The 18,311-nt window shown below is 26.9% G+C and overlaps 1 protein-coding gene across 1 annotated transcript; it reads right to left on the minus strand.

Moving 5' to 3' along the window:
* Nucleotides 1–1,634: 1,634 nt before the first annotated feature.
* LOC111422495 (glutamate receptor ionotropic, kainate 2-like) lies at nt 1,635–18,138 on the minus strand. The gene is made up of 8 exons (XM_023055690.2): nt 17,546–18,138; nt 15,220–15,682; nt 14,482–15,164; nt 14,295–14,432; nt 5,406–5,836; nt 5,239–5,354; nt 5,032–5,187; nt 1,635–4,974 (listed from the first exon to the last, which is right to left on the minus strand). Exons 1-8 carry the CDS (start codon nt 18,136–18,138, stop codon nt 4,882–4,884), a joined length of 2,673 nt encoding a protein of 890 aa, XP_022911458.2. The 3' UTR covers nt 1,635–4,881.
* Between the last annotated feature and the right edge of the window lie 173 nt (nt 18,139–18,311).

Raw genomic sequence — 18,311 nt, forward strand, 5'->3', positions numbered from 1 at the left:
TATGAGTTAATTATAATCATTTTTTATTTAAAAAATAATTCTCTATCATAAAAAATTAATGAGTTATAACCGAAAATGATCAAAAACATCAAAATTTGGTTTTATTTTTGGGTTGAGTTGGTACTACTGATGGATGGATTAAAATAACTTATTGGATGTGTTTTATGGGTTAATTCTAAATATTTTTTGTATTAAAAGTTTTTTTCCATCATATATAATTAATGAGTTATAAAGGAAAATTGATGAAAACGTCAAAATTAAAATTTTTCTAAAGTTGGGTTGGTAATGCTGATTGATGGAATAAATATCTATTCAATACATCTTATGAGTTATTAATTTTAATCATTTTTTATTTAAAAAATAATTCTCTATCATAAAAAATTAATGAGTTGTAACCGAAAATGATCAAAAACATCAAAATTTGGTTTTATTTTTGGGTTGGGTTGGTACTACTGATCGATGGATTAAAATAACTTTATTGGACATGTTTTATGGGTTAATTCTAAACCTTTTTTGTACGAAAAGTTTTTTTCCATCAGATATAATTAATGAGTTATAAAAGAAAATTGACAAAAACGCCAAAATTTCTATTTCTCTTAAGTTGGGTTGGTAATGCTGAATGATGGAATAAATATCTCTATTCAATACGTCTTATGAGTTAATTCTAAAGATTTTTTATTTAAAAAATAATTCTCTATCATAAAAAATTAATGAGTTATAACCGAAAATGATCAAAAACATCAAAATTTGGTTTTATTTTTGGGTTGAGTTGGTACTACTGATGGATGGATTAAAATAACTTTATTGGACATGTTTTATGGGTTAATTCTAAACCATTTTTGTATGAAAAGTTTTTTTCCATCAGATATAATTAATGAGTTATAAAGGAAAATTGATGAAAACGTCAAAATTTAAATTTTTCTAAAGTTGGGTTGGTAATGCTGATTGATGGAATAAATATCTCTATTCAATACGTCTTATGAGTTAATTTTAATCATTTTTTACTTAAAAAATAACTCTCTATCATAAAAAATTAATGAGTTGTAACCGAAAATGATCAAAAACATCAAAATTTGGTTTTATTTTTGGGTTGGGATGGTACTACTGATGGATGGATTAAAATAACTTATTGGATGTGTTTTATGGGTTAATTCTAAATATTTTTTGCATTAAAAGTTTTTTTCCATCAGATATAATTAATGAGTTATAAAGGAAAGTTGATGAAAACGCCAAAATTTCTATTTCTCTTAAGTTGGGTTGGTAGTGCTGATTGGTGGAGTAAATATCTTTACTCAATACGTCTTCTGAGTTAATTCTAAACATTTTTTATTTAAAAAATAAGTCTCCATCATACACAATTAATAAATTATAACCTAAAATTATCAAAAACATCAAAATTTGATTTTATTTTTGAGTTGAGTTGGTACTACTGATGGATGGATTAAAATAACTTATTGGATGTGTTTTATGGGTTAATTCTAAATATTTTTTGCATTAAAAGTTTTTTTCCATCAGATATAATTAATGAGTTATAAAGGAAAGTTGATGAAAACGCCAAAATTTCTATTTCTCTTAAGTTGGGTTGGTAGTGCTGATTGGTGGAGTAAATATCTTGACTCAATACGTCTTCTGAGTTAATTCTAAACATTTTTTATTTAAAAAATAAGTCTCCATCATGCACAATTAATAAATTATAACCTAAAATTATCAAAAACATCAAAATTTGATTTTATTTTTGAGTTGGGTTGGTACTACTGATCGATGGATTAAAATAACTTTATTGGACATGTTTTATGGGTTAATTCTAAACCTTTTTTGTATGAAAAGTTTTTTTCCATCAGATATAATTAATAAGTTATAAAAGAAAATTGATGAAAACGCCAAAATTTCTATTTCTCTCAAGTTGGGTTGGTAGTGCTGATTGGTGGAGTAAATATCTTTACTCAATACGTCTTATGAGTTAATTTTAATCATTTTTTATTTAAAAAATAATTCTCTATCATAAAAAATTAATGAGTTATAACCGAAAATGATCAAAAACATCAAAATTTGGTTTTATTTTTGGGTTGAGTTGGTACTACTGATGGGTGTATTAAAATAACTTATTGGATGTGTTTTATGGGTTAATTCTAAACCTTTTTTTTGTATGAAAAGTTTTTTTCCATCAGATATAATTAATGAGTTATAAAAGAAAATTGATAAAAACGCCAAAATTTCTATTTCTCTTAAGTTGGGTTGGTAATGCTGATTGGTGGAGTAAATATCTTTACTCAATACGTCTTCTGAGTTAATTCTAAACATTTTTTATTTAAAAAATAAGTCTCCATCATGCACAATTAATAAGTTATAACCGAAAATGATCAAAAACATCAAAATTTGATTTTATTTTTGAGTTGAGTTGGTACTACTGATGGATGAATTAAAATAACTTATTGGATGTGTTTTATGGGTTAATTCTAAATATTTTTTGTATGAAAAGTTTTTTTCCATCAGATATAATTAATGAGTTATAAAAGAAAATTGATAAAAACGCCAAAATTTCTATTTCTCTTAAGTTGGGTTGGTAATGCTGATTGGTGGAGTAAATATCTTTACTCAATACGTCTTCTGAGTTAATTCTAAACATTTTTTATTTAAAAAATAAGTCTCCATCATGCACAATTAATAAGTTATAACCGAAAATGATCAAAAACATCAAAATTTGATTTTATTTTTGAGTTGAGTTGGTACTACTGATGGATGAATTAAAATAACTTATTGGATGTGTTTTATGGGTTAATTCTAAATATTTTTTGTATGAAAAGTTTTTTTCCATCAGATATAATTAATGAGTTATAAAGGAAAATTGATGAAAACGTCAAAATTAAAATTTTTCTAAAGTTGGGTTGGTAATGCTGATTGATGGAATAAATATCTCTATTCAATACGTCTTATGAGTTAATTTTAATCATTTTTTATTTAAAAAATAATTCTCTATCATAAAAAATTAATGAGTTATAACCGAAAATGATCAAAAACATCAAAATTTGGTTTTATTTTTGGGTTGAGTTGGTACTACTGATGGATGGATTAAAATAACTTATTGGATGTGTTTTATGGGTTAATTCTAAATCTTTTTTGTACGAAAAGTTTTTTTCCATCAGATATAATCAATGAGTTATAAAAGAAAATTGACAAAAACGCCAAAATTTCTATTTCTCTTAAGTTGGGTTGGTAATGCTGATTGATGGAGTAAATATCTTTACTCAATACGTCTTCTGAGTTAATTCTAAACATTTTTATTTAAAAAATAAGTCTCCATCATGCACAATTAATAAATTATAACCTAAAATTATCAAAAACATCAAAATTTGATTTTATTTTTGAGTTGAGTTGGTACTACTGATCGATGGATTAAAATAACTTATTGGATGTGTTTTATGCGTTAATTCTAAATCTTTTTTGTATGAAAAGTTTTTTTCCATCAGATATAATCAATGAGTTATAAAGGAAGATTGATGAAAACGTCAAAATTAAAATTTTTCTAAAGTTGGGTTGGTAATGCTGATTGATGGAATAAATATCTCTATTCAATATGTCTTATGAGTTACTTCTAAAGATTTTTTATTTAAGAAATAATTCTCTATCATAAAAAATTAATGAGTTATAACCGAAAATGATCAAAAACATCAAAATTTGGTTTTATTTTTGGGTTGGGTTGGTACTACTGATGGATGGATTAAAATAACTTATTGGATGTGTTTTATGGGTTAATTCTAAACCATTTTTGTATGAAAAGTTTTTTTCCATCAGATATAATTAATGAGTTATAAAAGAAAATTGATGAAAACGCCAAAATTTCTATTTCTCAAGTTGGGTTGGTAGTGCTGATTGGTGGAGAAAATATCTTTACTCAATACGTCTTCTGAGTTAATTCTAAACATTTTTTATTTAAAAAATAAGTCTCCATCATGCACAATTAATAAATTATAACCTAAAATTATCAAAAACATCAAAATTTGATTTTATTTTTGAGTTGAGTTGGTACTACTGATGGATGGATTAAAATAACTTATTGGATATGTTTTATGGGTTAATTCTAAATATTTTTTGTATGAAAAGTTTTTTTCCATCAGATATAATTAATGAGTTATAAAAGAAAATAGATGAAAACGTCAAAATTTCTATTTTTCTTATTTGGGTTGGTAATGCTGATTGATGGAATAAATATCTTTATTCAATACGTCTTACGAGTTAATTCTAAACATTTTTTGTTTAAAAAATAATTCTCCATCACGCATCAACAATAAGTAATAACCGGAAATGATCAAAAACGTCAAAATTTGGTTTTGTTTTTAGATTGGGTTGGTACTACATACATACATAGATTTTATATGACGTTATTTCGGTGTCAATCTTTTTTTATGTTAAACTATGAACTGGGAGGGTATTTTAATATCTCGCGCAGTCGAAAAGTTCATAAAAATGGAAGGGAAAGCCCCGATCGAGAGCTGCACGAAAGAAGTTTATGCTGATTTTGAGAAATTAGACGAGGAGGTAAAATCGTTACGGAAAATCTGCGAGGACTTGGAGGAAGAACGGAAAAAAGACGCGGCTTGGAGGAACGAAATCATCGAGGAAATCCAAAGATTAAAAGAAGAAAATGAATGTTATCGGGTTAAATTTGAAACGGCCACTGAGTATTTCGAAAGTTATCGCAAACAAGATGAGGAGAATAAAAAGCAAGCGGAGATATTGATGCTCGACGAAAATGAAATTTTAGAGCGCGTTCATGATGTTGAAAATGTATATCGAAGAAGCGTAAAATTAAATAAGAGACCGTTTCATGAACCTAAAATAATACGAATCTTAGAAGCCCATTTTTAATTGATACATAATTAATCACGAATTATTTCGTTTTAACACAGCTTTCTTTCTCTTCGAAACATCGACGGCAAACTTTAATTCGTTTAGAAACGCTTCTTTGGGTGAAATCTAAAAGAATAATTAAAATTAATGATTACACTTTGAAATTATTTTTATTTAAGTAACCTGAGTTTCAACGGATACTTTTCTTACGTTCCATAAAAACTCAGCAATTGCAATAATTAACGCGATTCCAAGTCCGCCTAGAAGTACAACAAAAACCCCACCGACGTGGTCTATCCCAAGTTCGGCCGCTGAATCATCCGAAGACGTTTCTTCTTGCTGTAATTATAAAATTAAAATAAATCATTATAAAAATAAAGAACTATTTACTCCACATTGACCCCCACCATACATTTCCTTCCACCATTTCTCTTTAAGTTTATGTAATTTCTGTTCTTCTTGCATCTTTAAAACCGCCCTACTAATAGCTGCGTTGTACGGCGAATCTAAAATTAAATTACACAATCATCTTAAATCTAAATTAATTTTAATTGTACTCATCGGCATCGCGATTCCGTAATTCTTCGTGTCCAACCATCCCCCGACCTGAATCAAATCACAATTTCGTTCCATTTCGTATTCAATCGTAGAGCTTTCCATTAAAAACGCGTATTTCTGCTTACTCGAAATTACCCTTTTAACCCCATCTTTGTTATTACTTTCAAAAACACTCGGTTGAGCTATCTGCATCGAACGCCACATCTTTTGGTACGTCGAGAAATTCGAATCGCGGAAAAACGTCGATGTTGCACCTCCTTGAAGACAACCGTATTTTATTTCGCTTTGTTTCGCTAAATCTTCCGCGTTTTCTATTGTTGGTCCTAAACGCTCGTTTGTTAAAAACGCCGCTAAGTTTGCCGTGTATGAGGAGGTTATGATTAAGGAGAAGAACCACCACATTCCGGCGATTGTTCTTGTTGAAACTCCTCTAAAAGTTATTAAAATATAGTGAGTTTAAGATGTGTACAACAACTTTTGTTAATAAAAATTTTTAAAATAACAAAATTTTAATTTCCCTGTGAATAGTATGGTACATTAAATGTCACCGCAATTGACGACCTGTTGTTTTAATCGAAAAATGTTTGATACAACTTTGATTTAAAATTTGATTTCAAATCGATTATTTTAATACAATTTCTTTATATCTCCACCAGGTAGCGCTGTATACTGTTATAGAAAATTATGTTTTTGAGGTTATCTTAATAATTATTAATCGTATTAAAATTTTTTGTCAACAAGATGTGTTTACAATTACGTTATCAACAACTTTTGTTAATAAAAATTTTGAAAATAACTAAATTTTAATTTCCCTGTGAATAGTATGGTACATTAAATGTCACCGCAATTGACAACATGTTGTTTTAATCGAAAAATGTTTGATACAACTTTGATTTAAAATTTGATTTCAAATCGATTATTTTAATAAAAGTTTTTCGTATCTTCACCAGGTAGCGCTGTATACTGTTATAGAAATTTATGTTTTTGAGGTTATCTTAATAATTATTAATCGTATTAAAATTTTTTGTTAACAAGATGTGTTTACAATTACGTTATCAACAACTTTTGTTAATAAAAATTTTTAAAATAACTAAATTTTAATTTCCCTGTGAATAGTATGGTACATTAAATGTCACCGCAATTGACGACATGTTGTTTTAATCGAAAAATGTTTGATACAACTTTGATTTAAAATTTGATTTCAAATCGATTATTTTAATACAATTTCTTTATATCTCCACCAGGTAGCGCTGTATACTGTTATAGAAAATTATGTTTTTGAGGTTATCTTAATAATTATTAATCGTATTAAAATTTTTTGTTAACAAGATGTGTTTACAATTACGTTATCAACAACTTTTGTTAATAACAATTTTTAAAATAACTAAATTTTAATTTCCCTGTGAATAGTATGGTACATTAAATGTCACCGCAATTGACAACATGTTGTTTTAATCGAAAAATGTTTGATACAACTTTGATTTAAAATTTGATTTCAAATCGATTATTTTAATAAAAGTTTTTCGTATCTTCACCAGGTAGCGCTGTATACTGTTATAGAAATTTATGTTTTTGAGGTTATCTTAATAATTATTAATCGTATTAAAATTTTTTGTTAACAAGATGTGTTTACAATTACGTTATCAACAACTTTTGTTAATAAAAATTTTTAAAATAACTAAATTTTAATTTCCCTGTGAATAGTATGGTACATTAAATGTCACCGCAATTGACGACATGTTGTTTTAATCGAAAAATGTTTGATACAACTTTGATTTAAAATTTGATTTCAAATCGATTATTTTAATACAATTTCTTTATATCTCCACCAGGTAGCGCTGTATACTGTTATAAAAAATTATGTTTTTGAGGTTATCTTAATAATTATTAATCGTATTAAAATTGTTTGTTAACAAGATGTGTTTACAATTACGTTATCAACAACTTTTGTTAATAAAAATTTTTAAAATAACTAAATTTTAATTTCCCTGTGAATAGTATGGTACATTAAATGTCACCGCAATTAACAACATGTTGTTTTAATCGAAAAATGTTTGATACAACTTTGATTTAAAATTTGATTTCAAATCGATTATTTTAATACAATTTCTTTATATCTCCACCAGGTAGCGCTGTATACTGTTATAGAAAATTATGTTTTTGAGGTTATCTTAATAATTATTAATCGTATTAAAATTTTTTGTTAACAAGATGTGTTTACAATTACGTTATCAACAACTTTTGTTAATAAAAATTTTTAAAATAACAAATTTTAATTTCCCTGTGAACAGTATGGAACATTAAATGTCACAGCAATTGACGACATGTTGTTTTAATCGAGAAATGTTTGATACAACTTTGATTTAAAATTTGATTTCAAATCGATTATTTTAATAAAAGTTTTTCGTATCTTCACCAGGTAGCGCTGTATACTGTTATAGAAAATTATGTATTTGAGGTTATCTTAATAATTATTAATCGTATCAAAGTTTTTTGTTAACAAAATGTGTTTACAATTACGTTATCAACAACTTTTGTTAATAAAAAATTTTAAAATAACTAAATTTTAATTTCCCTGTGAATAGTATGGTACATTAAATGTCACCGCAACTGACGACCTGTTGTTTTAATCGAAAAATGTTTGATACAACTTTGATTTAAAATTTGATTTCAAATCGATTATTTTAATAAAAGTTTTTCGTATCTTCACCAGGTAGCGCTGTACACTGTTATAGAAAATTATGTTTTTGAGTTTATCTTAATAATTATTAATCGTATTAAAATTTTTTGTTAACAAGATGTGTTTACAATTAGGTTATCAACAACTTTTGTTAATAAAAATTTTTAAAATAACAAAATTTTAATTTCCCTGTGAATAGTATGGTACATTAAATGTCACCGCAATTGACGACATGTTGTATTAATTGAAAAATGTTTGATACAACTTTGATTTAAAATTTGATTTCAAATCGATTATTTTAATACAATTTCTTTATATCTCCACCAGGTAGCGCTGTATACTGTTATAGAAAATTATGTTTTTGAGGTTATCTTAATAATTATTAATCGTATTAAAATTTTTTGTTAACAAGATGTGTTTACAGTTACGTTATCAACAACTTTTGTTAATAAAAATTTTTAAAATAACTAAATTTTAATTTCCCTGTGAATAGTACGGTACATTAAATGTCACCGCAATTGACGACATGTTGTTTTAATCGAAAAATGTTTGATACAACTTTGATTTAAAATTTGATTTCAAATCGATTATTTTAATAAAAGTTTTTCGTATCTTCACCAGGTAGCGCTCTATACTGTTATAAAAAATTATGTTTTTGAGGTTATCTTAATAATTATTAATCGTATTAAAATTTTTTGTTAACAAAATGTGTTTACAATTACGTTATCAACAACTTTTGTTAATAAAAAATTTTAAAATAACTAAATTTTAATTTCCCTGTGAATAGTATGGTACATTAAATGTCACAGCAATTGACGACATGTTGTTTGAATCGAAAAATGTTTGATACAACTTTGATTTAAAATTTGATTTCAAATCGATTATTTTAATAAAAGTTTTTCGTATCTTCACCAGGTAGCGCTGTATACTGTTATAGAAAATTATGTTTTTGAGGTTATCTTAATAATTATTAATCATATTAAAAATTTTTGTTAACAAGATGTGTTTACAATTACGTTATCAATAACTTTTGTTCATAAAAATTTTTAAAATAACTAAATTTTAATTTCCCTCTGAATAGTATGGTACATTAAATGTCACCGCAATTGACGATCTGTTGTTTTAATCGAAAAATGTTTGATACAACTTTGATTTAGAATTTGATTTCAAATCGATTATTTTAATAAAAGTTTTTCGTATCTTCACCAGGTAGCGCTCTATACTGTTATAAAAAATTATGTTTTTGAGGTTATCTTAATAATTATTAATCGTATTAAAATTTTTTGTTAACAAGATATGTTTACAATTACGTTATCAACAACTTTTGTTAATAAAAATTTTTAAAATAACAAAATTTTAATTTCCCTGTGAATAGTATGGTACATTAAATGTCACCGCAATTGACGACATGTTGTTTTAATCGAAAAATGTTTGATACAACTTTGATTTAGAATTTGATTTCAAATCGATTATTTTAATAAAAGTTTTTCGTATCTTCACCAGGTAGCGCTGTATACTGTTATAGAAAATTATGTTTTTGAGGTTATCTTAATAATTATTAATCATATTAAAAATTTTTGTTAACAAGATGTGTTTACAATTACGTTATCAATAACTTTTGTTCATAAAATTTTTTAAAATAACTAAATTTTAATTTCCCTCTGAATAGTATGGTACATTAAATGTCACCGCAATTGACGACATGTTGTTTTAATCGAAAAATGTTTGATACAACTTTGATTTAAAATTTGATTTCAAATCGATTATTTTAATAAAAGTTTTTCGTATCTTCACCAGGTAGCGCTGTATACTGTTATAGAAAATTATGTTTTTGAGGTTATCTTAATAATTATTAATCGTATCAAAGTTTTTTGTTAACAAAATGTGTTTACAATTACGTTATCAACAACTTTTATTAATAAAAATTTTTAAAATAACTAAATTTTAATTTCCCTGTGAATAGTATGGTACATTAAATGTCACCGCAATTGACGACATGTTGTTTTAATCGAAAAATGTTTGATACAACTTTGATTTAAAATTTGATTTCAAATCGATTATTTTAATAAAAGTTTTTCGTATCTTCACCAGGTAGCGCTCTATACTGTTATAAAAAAATATGTTTTTGAGGTTATCTTAATAATTATTAATCGTATTAAAATTTTTTGTTAACAAGATGTGTTTACAATTACGTTATCAACAACTTTTGTTAATAAAAATTTTTAAAATAACAAAATTTTAATTTCCCTGTGAATAGTATGGTACATTAAATGTCACCGCAATTGACGACATGTTGTATTAATTGAAAAATGTTTGATACAACTTTGATTTAAAATTTGATTTCAAATCGATTATTTTAATAAAAGTTTTTCGTATCTTCACCAGGTAGCGCTGTATACTGTTATAGAGAATTATGTTTTTGAGGTTATCTTAATAATTGTTAATCGTATTAAAATTTTTTGTTAACAAGATATGTTTACAATTACGTTATCAACAACTTTTGTTAATAAGAATTTTTAAAATAACAAAATTTTAATTTCCCTGTGAATAGTATGGCACATTAAATGTCACCGCAATTGACGACATGTTGTTTTAATCGAAAAATGTTTGATACAAATTTGATTTAAAATTTGATTTTAAATCGATTATTTTAATAAAAAATTCTCGTATCTCCACCAGATTACGCTGTATGCTGTTATAGAAAATTATGTTTTTGAGGTTATCTTAATAATTATTAATCGTATTACAATTTTTTGTTAACAAGATGTGTTTACAATTACGTTATCAACAACTTTTGTTAATAAAAATTTTTAAAATAACTAAATTTTAATTTCCCTGTGAATAGTATGGTACATTAAATGTCACCGCAATTAACAACATGTTGTTTTAATCGAAAAATGTTTGATACAACTTTGATTTAAAATTTGATTTCAAATCGATTATTTTAATAAAAATTTTTCGTATCTTCACCAGGTAGCGCTGTACACTGTTATAGAAAATTATGTTTTTGAGGTTATCTTAATAATTATTAATCGTATTAAAATTTTTTGTTAACAAGATGTGTTTACAATTACGTTATCAACAACTTTTGATAATAAAAATTTTTAAAATAACAAATTTTAATTTCCCTGTGAACAGTATGGAACATTAAATGTCACCGCAATTGCCGACATGTTGTTTTAATCGAGAAATGTTTGATACAACTTTGATTTAAAATTTGATTTCAAATCGATTATTTTAATAAAAGTTTTTCGTATCTTCACCAGGTAGCGCTGTACACTGTTATAGAAAATTATGTTTTTGAGTTTATCTTAATAATTATTAATCGTATTAAAATTTTTTGTTAACAAGATGTGTTTACAATTAGGTTATCAACAACTTTTGTTAATAAAAATTTTTAAAATAACAAAATTTTAATTTCCCTGTGAATAGTATGGTACATTAAATGTCACCGCAATTGACGACCTGTTGTTTTAATCGAAAAATGTTTCATACAACTTTGATTTAAAATTTGTTTCCAAATCGATTATTTTAATAAAAAATTCTCGTATATCCACCAGATTACGTTGTATGCTGTTATAGAAAATTATGTTTTTGAGGTTATCTTAATAATTATTAATCGTATTAAAATTTTTTGTTAACAAGATGTGTTTACAATTACGTTATCAACAACTTTTGTTAATAAAAATTTTTAAAATAACAAAATTTTAATTTCCCTGTGAATAGTATGGTACATTAAATGTCACCGCAATTGACGACATGTTGTATTAATTGAAAAATGTTTGATACAACTTTGATTTAAAATTTGATTTCAAATCGATTATTTTAATAAAAGTTTTTCGTATCTTCACCAGGTAGCGCTGTATACTGTTATAGAGAATTATGTTTTTGAGGTTATCTTAATAATTGTTAATCGTATTAAAATTTTTTGTTAACAAGATATGTTTACAATTACGTTATCAACAACTTTTGTTAATAAGAATTTTTAAAATAACAAAATTTTAATTTCCCTGTGAATAGTATGGCACATTAAATGTCACCGCAATTGACGACATGTTGTTTTAATCGAAAAATGTTTGATACAAATTTGATTTAAAATTTGATTTTAAATCGATTATTTTAATAAAAAATTCTCGTATCTCCACCAGATTACGCTGTATGCTGTTATAGAAAATTATGTTTTTGAGGTTATCTTAATAATTATTAATCGTATTACAATTTTTTGTTAACAAGATGTGTTTACAATTACGTTATCAACAACTTTTGTTAATAAAAATTTTTAAAATAACTAAATTTTAATTTCCCTGTGAATAGTATGGTACATTAAATGTCACCGCAATTAACAACATGTTGTTTTAATCGAAAAATGTTTGATACAACTTTGATTTAAAATTTGATTTCAAATCGATTATTTTAATAAAAATTTTTCGTATCTTCACCAGGTAGCGCTGTACACTGTTATAGAAAATTATGTTTTTGAGGTTATCTTAATAATTATTAATCGTATTAAAATTTTTTGTTAACAAGATGTGTTTACAATTACGTTATCAACAACTTTTGATAATAAAAATTTTTAAAATAACAAATTTTAATTTCCCTGTGAACAGTATGGAACATTAAATGTCACCGCAATTGCCGACATGTTGTTTTAATCGAGAAATGTTTGATACAACTTTGATTTAAAATTTGATTTCAAATCGATTATTTTAATAAAAGTTTTTCGTATCTTCACCAGGTAGCGCTGTACACTGTTATAGAAAATTATGTTTTTGAGTTTATCTTAATAATTATTAATCGTATTAAAATTTTTTGTTAACAAGATGTGTTTACAATTAGGTTATCAACAACTTTTGTTAATAAAAATTTTTAAAATAACAAAATTTTAATTTCCCTGTGAATAGTATGGTACATTAAATGTCACCGCAATTGACGACCTGTTGTTTTAATCGAAAAATGTTTCATACAACTTTGATTTAAAATTTGTTTCCAAATCGATTATTTTAATAAAAAATTCTCGTATATCCACCAGATTACGTTGTATGCTGTTATAGAAAATTATGTTTTTGAGGTTATCTTAATAATTATTAATCGTATTAAAATTTTTTGTTAACAAGATGTGTTTACAATTACGTTATCAACAACTTTTGTTAATAAAAATTTTTAAAATAACTAAATTTAGATTTCCCTGTGAATAGTATGGTACATTAAACGTCACCGCAATTGACGACATGTTGTTTTAATCGAAAAATGTTTGAAACAACTTTGATTTCAAATTTGATTTCAAATCGATTATTTTAATAAAAGTTTTTCGTATCTTCACCAGGTAGCGCTGTACACTGTTATAGAAAATTATGTTTTTGAGGTTATCTTAATAATTATTAATCGTATTAAAATTTTTTGTTAACAAGATGTGTTTACAATTACGTTATCAACATCTTTTGTTAATAACATTTTTTAAAATAACAAAATTTTAATTTCCCTGTGAATAGTATGGTACATTAAATGTCACCGCAATTGACATGTTGTTTTAATCGAAAAATGTCTGATACAACATTAATTTGAAATCGATTATTTTAATAAAAATTTTTCGTATCTTCTGATAGCGCCAGGTAGCACCAGGTATCTTAAAATTATTAATCGTATTAAAATCTTTTGTCAACAAGATATGTTTAAAAGACTTAAATAGAAAGGTAGAGTTAAAAATATTTTGTTCGTTATATCCGAAGTCCGTTCTAACAAGGTTCGTTATATTGAGGTTTAACTGTATTAAAATGGGAATTGAAAAATAAGAAAAAATAATGAAAAATAAGTAAAGATAACTATAGATTAAGAAGAGAAGGTGGAAAAGATGAGAGGAAAAAGTTAAAGAAGAAGAAGAGAGAGGAGACCGCGACGACGTCGGCGCCTTTGAGAGGTCGTAGAAGGAAGCGAGCAGAATGTCGTAAAGAAGGGGGCCGAAGGGGGGTGCCGGCGACGTCGTGGCACGCGCTTCTCAGAACGTCGGTTCTTTTGATCTCGCCGAGTCGTCGCCATATTAATATTGATGGCGATCCGTAGCGACCAAAAGGGGGAGAAACAGAAAGAGAGAGAGACTCCCTACGGGATCTCTCACGGAATGCGCCCGAAAACGCCGCTTCCCCTTTAGATAGATTCTTTTCTATTTCCTCCATTTAAACAAAATCCCAAAACACCAAAAGAATTAACTTACTTCGGTAAAATATCGCATCCTTGAGCCATAATTGACCCCATCGTTAACCAAAAACAATTTTTTAAGCTCCAAATGTTCTCTAATTCTTTCGGATGGGGATCGCAAGGATGCGGATTTTCCCAGTCTTGAGGGGCTAACCTAAAAAACAACTTTTAACTTTACACCCAAAAAATAATTTTAGATTCACCTTGCCGCTACATAAATCAAAATAGACATAACAACAAAAGCTGTTGCCATATAAAGCCAAATATCCAAAGACAAAGGTTTCATAAACGCAAAAAGATTCGTCGGCTGTTTAGTATCCTTGCTAAACAAGATGCTTATCCCCAAAGTCATAAAAGGCATAGAAAAATCAACGGCTTTTCCCCTTTCATAAGTTATCGTTAAATCGCAAATTGCCAAATCGGCCTTCCAATCTAAAATGTCCCGAACCAAACCGTTCCATTCCTTCTTAACCGGATCGTAACTTCCATAATTGTTATCATGGACCAATTCGAATTGATAAGTAAAATTCAAAATGTTCGCTATCTCATCGATTATATCCATAGAAAAGCCTTCGAACCGTGCGTTTCCTTCCAAAATTTGCCCTTTTTTCGCGGGTTTCGCATACATTAAGTAAGGAGCTCCAATTCGCGAAACGACGCGAAATACTTTTTGGGTAATGTGTTTTTCGAATTCTTGTTTTCGCTCTTCTTCACTTACGACGTATTCTAATTTTTTTGGATTTTCCGAAAACCAATTAGCCGATAATCGAAATCCATCTTTTATGAGTTCGATTATTTCGAGTTTAAAATTAATTCTTCGTCCGAATTTATCAAATCTTATCGGGCCGGATATTGGACCGTGTATAGTTTCGTTTTCAAAGGTTTTCTATAAAAGTAATAAAAATTAATTAATTTTTTTTTAAATTTATTTCGAAAATTACGCTTTTTATGTATTCGGCAATTCTAAATCCGTCTTTTGATGGTTCAGGAATCTTGCAATTTTGCGGTAAAGCCACCGGGGGATGTCTTAATGATAATTGTTCGAAGGCTGTTAAAAAAATTACTAAGCTATCGTATATTAAGGCGGTTTTTAATTGAAATAAACTGGATGTTGCTTTAAAGTCTTCGTTGTATTGATCTCCCATTAATTTAAAATCTTTTACCATGTACTTAATTTGTTCGCTATTTGGATCTATTAATCTCAAAGTTGTTATATTCGCGCCATAATCGATAATATCAGCAAAATCCAACGTGTGCGCATCCAACGATGTTAAAATGTAATTGTAATATTCTCCGGTTAAATTATAAATTGAAGCTTGTTGTAAAAATCCGATTATTTTATCCGGGGAGCAATCTAATATTATATTTAATTCGGATTTTAGCTTCATTTCTTTTAAAAGGGGCCTAAAATTAATAATTAGAATATAGCAATAATAATTGAGGTTATGTTAAATATCAAAATTTCATAATTGACGTTTGAAAAGCAATGTTACCATACGCTGATATTTGAAGTTAAAATCATTAAATTAAAATAAATAATTAATACTTAAAAAAAATGAGAATAATAGTAATATATAATGTAATTAGTTTAAATTAAAATTATTATATATTAATTTATATTTAAAAAATATTAATTTTTTCCATTACCAACTTCATCATCGCAATGTCAATAAAACATTAATAAAAAATCAATAATTTTCTTCAATAAGCAAACATTAATGTATTAAAAGACATTACAAGTTATCAATTACCACAGATCAATTACAAAATAATTTAACTCATTTTGATTTTCAAGGTTGGTAATAACGACAAATGTCAACAAATTAGTTGTCGAAAAAGGTTATGTTTTTACCTTCACATTAAAATCTAAAATTCATTTCAAGTATTAGATGGTGTGCTGGGCTTTATAATATAAATTAAGCCGTTTTAGGCCCCCCGATAAGTGAGAGAATCAGTTAAGTAATTACACAACCCGTTCAGTGAGAATAAAAAGAAAGAATTGTTTTGGTTTGAGGTTATGAACTACTTTACTCAATTTTCATCTGCATATCGTTTATTATTAATAATTTATTTTGTAGGAGAGTTTGTATGCACTTGGAAATGTGTGAAATATGTCTTTGTTGAGATAATTTTTTTCTCAAGAAATTGTACGATCAATACGGAGTAGTGTCCGTTATAGCTCAATAAAAATATACAACAATCTAGCGCTGAATTAACAAATAAAATTAGACTAACACTAGAGAACCAGTGTGACAATGGCAACAATCCTCCCAGCAACAAACTTTTACCCATAATTTCCTATCTACTTTCTTAGTTGATATCTTCCTGATTATTAGAGATAGCGAAAAACTAAATGCATCATTTGAATGCTTAATTCTTTCTCTATCTAGAATCGCCGGTAAGTTGATAATAAGATCAATAAAAAATTAAGAACTTATTAATAATTATTAATTTATATCATTTTGACATTTAGCTTGACATTGTGACATTTTCCTGTCATATTAACTTCAATTCTTGATATTTTATTTTAATTTTGACTTTGTATTTAGTCATTTTCGATTTATTATTTAATCATTCTAACAAAATATCATATTGTAACGAAATGACAATGAATATTTAAAAAAAATTGTAAATGTGTTAATTAAATTTGATTAAATGTCAAAAGATGGCGCTGTAATTAACGTCATTTCGCAAAAGAGACAAACATGACCCAAATAAACACAAGACACATTTTTTTCAACATAACCTTTTTATTCAAAGGATAACAACACATTTGTAAAAGCTAAAACGGCGTTAATGTACAATAATCGAAATAAAAAGTCTGATTTGGTAAGAATCGATAATTTAAATATTTTTTCTTGATGAAAATATGATAAAAAATGTGACGTTTTAATGTCATTTTGACATTTAGCTTGACATTGTGACATTTCCCTCCCGTATTAACTTCAATTCTTGATATTTTATTTTAATTTTGACTTTGAATTTAGTCATTTTTGATTTATTATTTAATCATTCTAACAAAATATCATATTGTGATGAAATGACAATGAATATTTAAATTGTAGTCTAATTTTAATTGTTAATCAGCGCTAAATTGTTGCAGATTCTAGTTCTAGGTATAGTGTTAGTTCTAGTGATTTGGAGTTTTTTGTGTTCTAATACTTTTAGGAACGCTTAACAACCCAACCTCACTTATTATTTGGTGGAACTAAAGCATAGTTTCTAAGAAGATTCTAACAATTACTTTTAAGAATTAACAAAACGTACCTTTGATCATCCCCCGGTAATAATTTGCGTATTTTAACCGGAAAATCATCGTTTTGACTGATTTTTAAAACCTCTTGTAAACGAATTAAACTATTATCATCCTCATAAATAATAGTATAAGTTCTCCAATCCATGTCATTAACTAAAGCGGCTAAAGCTTTCGCAAATAATTTAAACTCAGGGTATAAATTAAAAATGGTAGTTTCTTCAGGTTTTTCTTGACTAAAAACGTCCCGTTCAATATCCGGGTTAAAAAAGTTTTGAAATTGAACTATTTCGAGGTTCCTAGAGATGGATTGAACTATATCATTGTTTGGTGATGATCCAAAAATGGCGTGAATTCCTCTTTGGGCTAGGTGGTTGTTGCAAATTGTTTGTTCCAACCGTAAACTATCCATATCTTTGACGTTAATTATTTGGGGGGTTAACACATATTTGGAATCGACTTGATGTCTTCTCGCGATATAATCGATCACTTTGTACAAGTCTTGGTCGGTTTCGTTGTCAAGTAATATCGCGATTTCGATCGGTTTTCCACATTTTGCCACATTTATAACGAACACAAGCAAGTATACGAAATCTACGATTATCATTTAGATGCGTTTTAGGAAATGAATCAAGTAAGACTGGTTTTAAAATTACTTCTGTGTGTATCTAAAAATAATTTATAGTCACTCGTGGGGAAGAGAAATGGACATTTGTTGTCAACGGTCCAAGAATAGATCGGATCTCGTTTTTATTTTTCGATCACACGAAGAAGAAATTC

The sequence above is a fragment of the Onthophagus taurus genome, chromosome 3, assembly GCF_036711975.1.
Source record: "Onthophagus taurus isolate NC chromosome 3, IU_Otau_3.0, whole genome shotgun sequence".
In the NCBI taxonomy this organism is placed as follows: Eukaryota; Metazoa; Arthropoda; class Insecta; order Coleoptera; family Scarabaeidae; genus Onthophagus; species Onthophagus taurus.

Bases quoted from the DNA above. Each gene is read 5' to 3' on its own strand.
- LOC111422495 (XM_023055690.2), bottom strand. From the start codon at position 18,138: ATGATAATCGTAGATTTCGTATACTTGCTTGTGTTCGTTATAAATGTG. The intron at 14,433-14,481 runs GTGAATCTAAAA...GTTGTTTTTTAG, and splicing joins TTGATTTATGTAGCGGCAAG to GTTAGCCCCTCAAGACTGGG. The intron at 4,975-5,031 runs GTTACTTAAATA...TTATTCTTTTAG, and splicing joins AAGTATCCGTTGAAACTCAG to ATTTCACCCAAAGAAGCGTT.